The sequence below is a fragment of the Ailuropoda melanoleuca genome, chromosome 14 (genome assembly GCF_002007445.2).
Source record: "Ailuropoda melanoleuca isolate Jingjing chromosome 14, ASM200744v2, whole genome shotgun sequence".
Taxonomy (NCBI): Eukaryota; Metazoa; Chordata; class Mammalia; order Carnivora; family Ursidae; genus Ailuropoda; species Ailuropoda melanoleuca.
The window spans coordinates 57,862,592-57,873,213 of NC_048231.1; the positions used below are offsets into that span (position 1 = coordinate 57,862,592).

At 48.2% G+C, this 10,622-nt stretch overlaps 1 protein-coding gene across 1 annotated transcript in view; it reads left to right on the top strand.

The window, feature by feature from the left end:
- Positions 1 to 10,622, top strand: part of COLEC12 (collectin subfamily member 12) — a 184,251-nt gene that overhangs the window by 157,773 nt on the left and 15,856 nt on the right. Inside the window, exons 6-8 of the mRNA XM_011229153.3 lie at positions 5,943 to 6,431; positions 7,456 to 7,592; positions 8,891 to 9,000. Coding sequence (XP_011227455.2) covers positions 5,943 to 6,431; positions 7,456 to 7,592; positions 8,891 to 9,000 — 736 coding nt within the window. The remainder of the gene's footprint in view (positions 1 to 5,942; positions 6,432 to 7,455; positions 7,593 to 8,890; positions 9,001 to 10,622) is intronic.

Genomic DNA, 10,622 nt, shown 5'->3' on the forward strand with positions numbered 1-10,622 from the left:
CTCTTGAAGGTAGGAATTACTGCAGCCCCCATTTGCAAGGCTGGGAACCATGGCACAGAAGCCTAAGTAACTTACCCAAGGTCAAGGAGCTAGTAAATGTCAGTGCTAACCTTGGAACTTTCTAGTTCCCAAACCCGTGCTTCCACATGACACCCCGCTGCTGTGTGATGATGAGAGAGAGCAGATGGCATGTTTGGGAGGTTGAAATGTGGGAGAGTTTATTTTCAGGAGAGCAATCGGTAGAAGTTTCAGTAAGAGATTGACATTTGAGCTGGATCTTGACAGATACCTAGGAAGGCTGAAAGGATCGGGCAAGGGGCCTCAGTTTCTCTCACTGCCAACCCCACCCACTCTTGACAGGCTTCCTCAAACAAGACCATTTGTCTGTGGTCTTGAGAGCAGACTGTGGCCAGTTGGTGAGAAACAGTGGTTTAAATATACCCTGTGGACAAGGGTATGCTTGTGGAGAAGGGGTCTCTGTGGCTTTCCAGAAGGGTGTCTTCAACATGAGGTTAAGAATTGAATTATTTTTCAAAACAATTGCAAACAATATTTTTTAAATTTCCTCAGTGAAACAAGTGCTTTGAAAGTACCTCAGTGAAACAGAATGACTTTTTTATAATGTAGGTATTTTAGTAAATGTTTGATTAATTTAGTCAATTTTTTTTTAAAGATTGTATTTATTTATTTGACAGAGATAGAGACAGTCAGCGAGAGAGGGAACACAAGCAGGGGGAGTGGGAGAGGAAGAAGCAGGCTCACAGCGGAGGAGCATGATGTGGGGCTCGATCCCATAACGCCGGGATCACGCCCTGAGCTGAAGGCAGACGCTTAACCGCTGTGCCACCCAGGTGCCCCAGTTTAGTCAATTTTTAAATGAGGAGCAAAAATGTCTCCGATTATATTACTACTAGTTTTCTCTATCTTCCATCCTTACCACTAGAGGTCCTAAAGTCAAGTCTCCAAAATTTTGGATGGCAGTAAGAATTAAAGTGGTTTCTCTACTTTCTGTCTTGTTGGCAAACAAATTGGAAACTTATCTCAGGGGTAGGACGCAGGGCTGGGCCCTCCCCAAGACCCACAGTTTGGTTTCCAAAGCAGAAACATCACAGTGATTTAAAATCATCTGTTCTCTTTATTTATTTTGTTTTTTTATTTATTTTTATTTTTTTTATAATTTTTTTATTATGTTAGTCACCATACAGTAAGTACTTCCCTAGTTTTTGATGTAGTGTTCCATGATTCATTACTTGCGTATAACGCCCAGTGCACCATGCTACGTGCCCTCCTTAATACCCATCACCGGCCTATCCCATCCCCCATCCCCCTCCCCTCTGAAGCCCTCAGTTTGTTTCCTAGAGTCTGTAGTCTCTCATGGTTCATTCCCCCTTCTGTTTATCCCCCCTTTCTTCTTCCCTTTCTTCTCGAAAATCATCTGTTCTCTTTAAACTGCTTGTTCGGAGGGTTCAGGTGTTTAAGGCTCCCTGCTCTGGAGGGTGGGGAACCCAGGAGGTTTTGCTGGCAGTGAAACACAGGCTGCTCCTAGGCCTGGTCTAAGTCAGATTCAGACATTTCTGGAGTTTGTGATGGCTTTACCAGCACCGTGGTGGGTATCCTGGCATTTCAGCATTGGAGCCAGGGAGCCACTCGCTTGGCCTTGAAAGCAGCTCTCAAATTTGCTTCTGAGTGGACCATCACACGTGCCTCCATGTGGTAACATTAGCATATTCTCAACTCTGAGGACAAGTTGTTACTACACATGCTTATAAATACTCTTGTGTTATTTATCTCACTGTTTGGGTTTTAAGGCACCAGGCGTTGGCTTGTCTTTTATTTCATTTTATTTTCACATCAACAGCTGCCCAATAAAAGATTCACGTAAGACCTAAAAGCCTGGGATTATCCAGATGCTAGTAAGCGATGCTACAGTCCCGAGTCCTAGAGGAAGATACACCTCCTGGCATTCATAATCTATTTTTTGTGGGTGTCCAGTACTGGCTCTTAAAGTGGTTTTAGCTTTTTTTCCCTCAGGAATTTTTAAAGAGAAACAAGTAGAAAATGTCTAGGTCTTGATGAGCAAAGAGTGGTCTCATTGAATACGTTAAGTATATGAATGAATCCTCTTATGTATGGCACACATGCATTTTTACTTAGCCCCGCGTTGGAAGGCCAGCTTCCTGCTCCAGCACCATGACGGTTTCCCCAAGGCTAGGACAGCTGTGCATGAAGAAATCAATAACACTGTGCTTGCCAGGAGTTCATCCACAGTCACGAGTATTCAACTTATTGAGAGAGTCAGATAACTTATTTGTGATCGATGTAGTGCTTCGTGTAAAAAATTCAGTTTTTATGCTCATCCAGCGGGGAAATGAATCACAAGTAAGATTTTCGACCTTTATCAAAGGCAAAAACTTGCATCTTCTTTTGACGTCTTTTCCTTTCCTCCCCAAGATCTGGAAGTTAGCACCTGGTGATATTTTGCACTGACTGTGGAATCCGTGTTTGGTGCCGTTCTTAAAGTTAGCCACAGCTTTTGTGTGGAGTGAGTGGGAACATTTGAGAAGCACTTCAGAGGGAAATAGCTGAATACCGTAACTACCCAACCCCAGAAAGAAGTAAGATTAATGAAAAACTGTCATCCTAGGTAAGGGAGGACTCGGATTCATATCAGGAGAGGAAGAGAGAGTTGTGTGTCTTTGGAGGTCTGTCAGAAACCAGGGTACGGTGTTCTGGGAGAAACAGAGCTCCCTATCACATGGGTCTGTCACATCAGGAAGACAAACCCCCGACCAGTCTCTATGCCATGGGCGCAGGTAAACTCCTTTCCCGTCACCTCCAAGTATAGTACTCAGTTGTGAGCGAATGAGAAACACTGATTGTTGGTAAAACCCATAAAGAGAATAAGGATAAAGAATCTCTAAAGCACTTGAATTTCCCAACAGACCTTCTTCATTATGTGGATTTCATAAGGCTAAACATAGAACGTAAAACAGAAATAGGTTAGAAGATAATCTACTTTTATTTTTGCTATTATTCTAACTAAATTAGAATTTTGTTGTGGGTTTGGGTTGTATTTTTTTTTTTTTGGCCTGTTGTCAGTATTGTTCCACTAGAACCTTCCATAATGCTACATCCATTATGGAGGAATGCATACACCACCTTCCCGCTGTTAATCTCTAGGGCAGTGTTTTTCAACTACACAAATGAACTAAGATACTTTTTTACAGGAGATAGATTTGGCAGTGAAAACCCACCTTCCCTATCTTTACTAGTACACTTACTGAGCCTCCTCAGTTTAAAGAGAAGATTGCAGGTGCAGAGGCCACTGGATCAATTCTTAAATGTGAGTAGAGTCAAGAAAGATCTCTCCAGGATCATCCCATAGCAGCAGCCAGGGTCATCCTGATACATAGATTGAGTGCAGCTATACTTCTTAGAATAAGGTGAGGGATACCAATCAGGCTACTGTTCCCCAGAAATCTTTCCTTTCTGGTCTGTCCTGGGGCCCAAAATGTTGGCATTAGGGCGCTAGGTCTTTGGGTCTGCGACACACGTTGATTTGATAAACACTGTCTGAATAGCGACTGTGCACCATATACGGCTAGCCGCTAGTTGGGGTGTGCCCTCTAAGAGCAAACAAGTACTAAAAGATGAGAGAAAGAGGAAAAACTTCCACCTGGGAGGATTACATGGTAGGTGGACTGGAATTTTCCTGTTGGATACGGGCAGAGGAAATTCTAAGAGAAGAGATGCATAAGTGCAGAGGAAGATGGAACAAACACATGTCAAACCAGGCCATGAAAGTCTTGATTTAATACCACCTGACCAAGTAGTAGGGGCTGAATATTCTAGAGCAAGCAGAGGTGACAGTTATGGGTAAGGAAGACACATGTGCAAAAGATGCAGAGTGGAGTGAATGGAGAGGAATCAGAGTGAGGAAGAAGAGTTGAGAGGTTAACACCCCCCCCCGGGTCATGATGAGTGAGGGAAGGAAGAGATGCTTGTGATGACATGGTGAAGGGCATAACAATAAAGAGAGGGAAGGTCAGTTTTAGACATGCCAGGTTGCTGGTGCTGGCAGGACATCCCAGAGAAAGTGGACCATCCGACTACGAGATGGAGATAAGGACCAGGAGAGCTGGTGATAGAGAAGGGCCAACAGGAGCTGGAGCAGAAGTCAGTGAGTTGGCTTCCGGGAGAAAACTCTTCATCGCAAAGGCTTCTCAAGTCTCTCACTTATGGATCAAGATAACCCTAGAAAGGGACACGTTGAAACTAGTCCTAACCATTAGCATAAACTCTCTTATGGCTCAGTAGAAGGTCTGCTGATAAATCCAAGGGCGACATCATGGATAGCCTTAAATAAGGAGAGCTGAGTCCAGAGCTGAGGTTCTCAACTAAGGGAGAACCGAGATGGGTGGGCTGGTTGGGGCCGTGGATAGTGTGAGGGTACGGTGGGCATCCATCAGGCCTAGAAAGGAGAGTGGGGCAGAGAGATCACCCACTGAGGCAGGAAGTCCTGCTTCACTATTCTGTCCTGACCAGCTGGTGGGGGGGGCAAGGGGATCAAGAAAACCCAGGGTGGGAGGCCCATCTACCCTTCATCTCCCCAGCACTTCTGCCCACCTGGCCCAAAAGGCTTTCCATTTCTATGGAAAGAATGAGTATGGATCTCTTTCACTTATTCCTGTAGAACAGTGAGATTTCAGAAACTCAAAAATTCTGGAGAGTAGAATATTTGAGAACAGTGTCCTCCTAGGTACAGTCATTTCAACGTCAGAAGACCAGAATTCCTGTGCCAGCTCCACCACGGGACAGTGACTGTCCCCGTCTCATCCTCCTGGGTGTATCTGTCTTCAGGAGCTAGTGTTGAATGAGAAACTTGGTGTCTCCGGCTCTACATGTCCTCAAATGTGCTCTGGGAATAAAAGGTCATAGATGAAGTTCACGTGACATAATGTATATGAAAGTACCTCAAAAATTCATTCCCTCTACAAATCCTGGCTGCGGTGTATTTGCGTGCAGTTCCCCGTTGCCCCTGAGGACTTACAGAAAAAACCATCCCAGGTTATGTGAGCTTCTCTAGCATGATAAGGGATGAATGGATATTTGCCTTCTTCCTTTGGGAATAAAATGGTGTCCCTTTTTTTTTTTTTCTCGCCTGCCTAATTAGATGGTCACCTGTGTTTTTCTCTAGCCCATCTTCCCTGTTTGCATTATTAGACTAACAAACTGGGAAAGAGGACCCTCTTCTCAGCCCAGCCCATCAAGCCCTTTCCCACCAAGAACCTCTGAGCTGGTGCACAGGTGAGGGGACGCTCAGCCTCGAGGACAGTGGCGTCCCCACGGCACGGTTGGTGGAGGAGACAGGAGGGCCAGGACTGAGGTGACAGAGAAGAGGCTGGCAGTTGGTGTGTGAGGGAATTAGCAGGACGGTGCCTCTCGACATCTGATGGCATTTTTCATTCAACTTTTTATCCCACAGCACCTTGCACAGTGCTTGGCATATAAAAGGTTGTTAATAAATATTTGTCAAATTAATGAAAAGAGGAGGAAACAAGTAGGAGGGAATCCCCCATCCCACCCTGCACGGTTTTTCAGACGACTAAGGGAGCCCAGGTGAATGGTGTGGCCACTGCTGCGGTGTCGGCGTGAAGCTGTCCCTCCCCTAAAACACCCGTGGCTACCAGCGGACTGTGTGCCATTAAGATATATTCTAAATGCCTGGAGCGGAAAGGGTGAGCTTAGTAAAGAAATCTTTTCGTTTAAAAAAAAAAAACAAAAACCATCAACAATAGTATGATGAAACAAGCGGCACTCCTTAATGTATGTATTTTGGACGTCTAGATTTTTTTAGTTGGAGAGTTTATAAGAAGATAAATTCTTCACTACCAGTCAATGGATTTCATGTTCACGCCATTTACATTTTTTTTATATTTTAGGTCCTCCTGGCCCCAGGGGTCCAAAAGGTGACAGAGGACAGCAGGGACCCCCTGGTCCCACTGGCAACAAAGGACAGAAAGGAGAGAAGGGGGAGCCTGGTCCACCTGGCCCCGCCGGTGAGAGGGGCCCAATTGGGCCCGTTGGCCCCCCTGGAGAGCGTGGCGGCAAAGGCTCCAAAGGCTTGCAGGGCCCCAAGGGCTCCCGTGGATCCCCCGGGAAGCCCGGCCCTCAGGGCCCCAGTGGGGACCCAGGCCCCCCCGGCCCACCAGGCAAGGACGGACTCCCTGGCCCTCAGGGCCCTCCTGGCTTCCAGGGACTGCAGGGCACCGTGGGAGAGCCAGGGGTGCCTGGACCACGGGGGCTGCCAGGTTTGCCTGGGGTGCCAGGCATGCCGGGCCCAAAGGGCCCCCCCGGTCCCCCAGGCCCATCAGGGGCAGCGATGCCCCTAGCCCTGCAGAACGAGCCAACCTCCGCACCCGAGGCCAACGGTGAGTCTGAGCCTTCCCTCACACCCGGGTCAGGGGCGCTATGTGCACTTGTGGTTGGCCCCCAGCATGCAGCCCCATGTGCCCCCCACGCCCCGCTTTACTTGGCTTTGAAGGCACCGTGTGGGCAGGCACACGGCCTCCGCTGCTCTCACAGGCCTCTGCGCCAGGCGCTGTCACTCGAGCACATGTGTTTCTCTCTCAACGCCATCATGTTCCCTCACACTTGTTTATTTAGCGGAGTCAGGCCCTCGGGGACAAACGCATCTCCAGACATTTCCTTCATGCAAGTCTGAGGCTGGCGACCCCCAACCAATCTTGTTCTCATTTTATGCCCTTCACCTTGGGGACTGACGCCCCTCAGTAACCGTGTAGATGGAACTTTCTGTGGCTAAAGCCCAGATTGCACGGTTTTGAGAAGGCATGCTGGTGCTTCTAGCTTTTTTATAATTATTAAATTCGATTACCAAATTTTGATAATTCGGCAAAACCCTCAATGTTCGGTTAGTAACCAAGCCTATTTTTCTCTCCTTTGAATCACACCCAATTCCACTTGATTTCCTTAAGCATGACTCTGGTCATCTTTGTTTTTCCACAAGCCCAGTTCTGGTTCTGGGTTCTCCCACCTCTTTATTGATGGGTTCCACATGACTCCAGACTGATGTGACACATTTGTGTCTGCTTAGCATTTTGCTGTTGTTTCTGTGATTTCTGTCGTTGTAAAGACTAAGCCAGACGCAGAGGAACTGAGACCCGCCGTCAGTAATTTTCCAGGCTCTGTAGTTTTAACTACTGTGTGCTCTGCGACCTGCTCCCTGCCCGCCCCCCCCCCAGTCTTTGCTCCCAGTGTGTCTGTCCCGGGCAGTCGCAGGCTCACACACAGACTCGGGAACTGCTCCCGGCCATCTTGGGCCTTCAAGGGAAGCCAGGCCAAAGCCGTGGCCTCCTAAACATAACTGAAGAAAGGCATAGTGCTTTGTGTGTGTGTTTGTTTTTTAATTACTATTTTAAACGTTTGCGTTCCTAGGCTGCCCGCCTCACTGGAAGAACTTCACGGACAAATGCTACTATTTTTCGGTTGAGAAAGAAATTTTTGAGGATGCGAAACTCTTCTGTGAAGACAAGTCTTCCCATCTCGTTTTCATAAACACAAGAGAGGAACAGGTATGTTTGTGGCATGCTTGGAGAAAACTATAATTTAAGGATCGTTTGCATCTGGAAATTGCATGCTTAACTGGGGATTCAAAGGTATCAAAAATCCATAGTCACATAAACACAGAAGGCTGCATGATGGAGATTTGGGCTTTATCCAGTGACAAGCAGCATTCACGGCACAGGAATGACGTCCTCTTGCTTCCACCTGGAAGATAGATACTGCTTTATTAAGCCTAGAGATGGGTGGCTCCTCCCCGTGGCTGTGGAAAGAGCTGTAATGCAGAAGAGAAGCCTGCTGGCCGGCACCAAACACCTGTGGAGAGAGAAGCCAAGGGACATGAGCAGTGTAGGGGCGGGTGCAAGGGACCAGATATATGACCTCAGCAGTAGAGAAGGCCACGGGGCAGAGCTCACACGTGATAACACTGGTGACCACTCTCTAGGCCCCTGCTATGTGCCAGGCCCTGCAGAAGGCATTTCTCCTTTACACCTCACAGCAACCCTAGAACCTATGGGTATTATCATCCCCCTTTTACAGATAAGAAAACTGAGGCCCCACAAGGTTTAATGGCTTTATTCTTAGGATGAGAAGTAAATGCAGAGCTGAGACTGAAACTGTGGTCCCTCTAGCTACAATGCCAATGCTATTTGGTGCACACTGTTCCAGCAGACTCCTTCCTTTTCCCTAAGTATCTTCAGCACACACAGCCCCGAAAACAGAGGTTTCCTGGNCAATGCCAATGCTATTTGGTGCACACTGTTCCAGCAGACTCCTTCCTTTTCCCTAAGTATCTTCAGCACACACAGCCCCGAAAACAGAGGTTTCCTGCAGTAACTGACTGGGGATGGCCATCCAATCAGGTGCCCGGGCTTCAGATATGTGGACTTGGGTCCAATCTCAGCTCAGCCACTTACTACATGTTGGTGGCACATTTGGCATGGGAGCTGGCCAGAGGAAGAGCTCGATAATGCCATGGCTGTTGGTATTATCAGCACGCTGGAGCGACGGGTGTGAAAAAGGGGGATGGAGCCTGCGGGCATTCATTACATTGTCTGCGTGATTTAAAAGAGGAAGAGCATCCCTTTAAATATCGCTTACAAACTTACAGAAGGAAAAAGTGTCAAAGCCCCAAACACTGCAAAACAAAACAGGTACAATAAAAAAAAAAGCAGAACCATGTACATACTCTAACACACATTCTCGGTTAAATGTCCTTCCCTCCCACCAATGGTGCAGGGGAAGGGGGACTTCCTCTAGAGATCTGTTCCCCCAAATAATATCACACTGTCACTGATTAATCTTTCAGCAATGGATAAAGAAGCAAATGGTAGGGAGAGAGAGCCACTGGATTGGTCTCACGGACGCGGAGCGTGAAAATGAGTGGAAGTGGCTGGATGGGACGTTTCCAGAGTATAAGTGAGTGTTCAGAACCTTCCAGGCTGTTCTGTTTTTCACCCCTTGCCTGAGCCCTTGCGGTCTCTTCTTGAACCACCCTGTGTCCTAGATGCCCCTCACACTGAGGCTTCTGCTCTTAGTTGCGTGTTGTCATGTCTGGTTGAGAATCAATATGGTATAACCTAGGTTGTTTTTTTTTTCTTTCCATGGCTGAATTTTTTTCATTTCTGTGGGGAAAAAAAATGAGAGACTCATAAAATCTCACAGTTTGGTGCTTGAGGTGAGGCATTCTCTTCAGACGCGGCTGTGAAGGATAAGACTGCTTCAGGCATGCTCAGAGCTCAGCCCTGCTCACGGGCTGGGTGCTCCTTTCAGGATAACACCGTCCGTGGCCCTGACCCCAGCTGGGCTTCTGGCCAGAGTGGGATTAGGAACTATGAGTTTATGACAGGTGCACCAGGGACAAAAGTATGGTGTGGGGGGGGATAATCATCCCCTAGGGGTTTGAAAAGTCCTTGTAAGTCTGGTGTGACCTGAGTTCTATAAAGGCAGCAACAAAGACTGGAAACCCTTCACGACACCTGCTTAGGCTCCCAGGCCCGCGGAGACGTCTGGGCCCCTAATCCCACCCCTGCAGCTGGCATGCCCACTCCTTCCTTCCTGCTACCCCATGGTCAGAAGATGGCTGAACTGTACCAATATGAATTTCGCTTCTTCCAACTCCTCCGTTGCCTCTAATGAATATGAAAAGATGCAACAAACTGCACACAGGGAGCAGCATTTATGAAAACTCACCTCTAAATAACCAGCCTTCCTTTGCCAGAGAAGAGAAGGCAGACCCTGCAGCGGCACAAGCAGGCGGGAGGGCGCCGTGGTTTGGAGACAGCCATGATCGAGACACCCGGGGAGGGGACAGTGAGGCGTGTCAGGGCTAAGACAGTGCCGGGGGTATTGAGGCAGGGCCTGTAGCAGTCGAAGAGGGGGAGCAGGGGCCAGAGGAGGTGGAGAAGCCAGTGAGAGTTTTTAAAATGTTTCTGTGGGGGCGCCTGGGTGGCTCCGTCAGTGAAGCACCTGACTCTTGAGATTTCAGCTCAGGTCATGATCCCAGGGTGGTGAGATCGGGCCCCGAGTCAGGCTGTGCCCTCAGCGGGGAGTCTGCCTGAGGTTCTCTCTCTCCCTCTGTCCACTCCCCCCCACTCGTGTGCGCTCTTTCTCTCTAAAAAATCTTTTTTTTTTTAAATTTATTTGAGAGAGAGCGAGCAAGCATGGGGAGTAGGGACAGAGGGAGAGGGAGAAGCAGACTCCCTGCTGAGTAGGGAGCCCGACACAGGATCTGATCCCCAGATCCCGGGACCATGATCTGAGTGTGCCTGGGCACAGGTAGACAAATCTCCCACGTGACAAGCAGGATTGGAGGGTATTGACAGAAACCAGAATAAGGCCATTTCTTTACAAAACCGTGACCAAACATCAGGATGGAACATTGGAAGGTTTTAAGTCTGCTCTGAAGGTGAGCCTCACAGTGCCTCTTGGGCAAGTGGCTATCTGCCTGCTGGGCCACCAGATCTCCTGTCTGCTCCCTCGCACCTGTCCTTGAGGAGAGGAAGCTCTACCACATCCTGGCACTCGGACGGGGGGGGGGG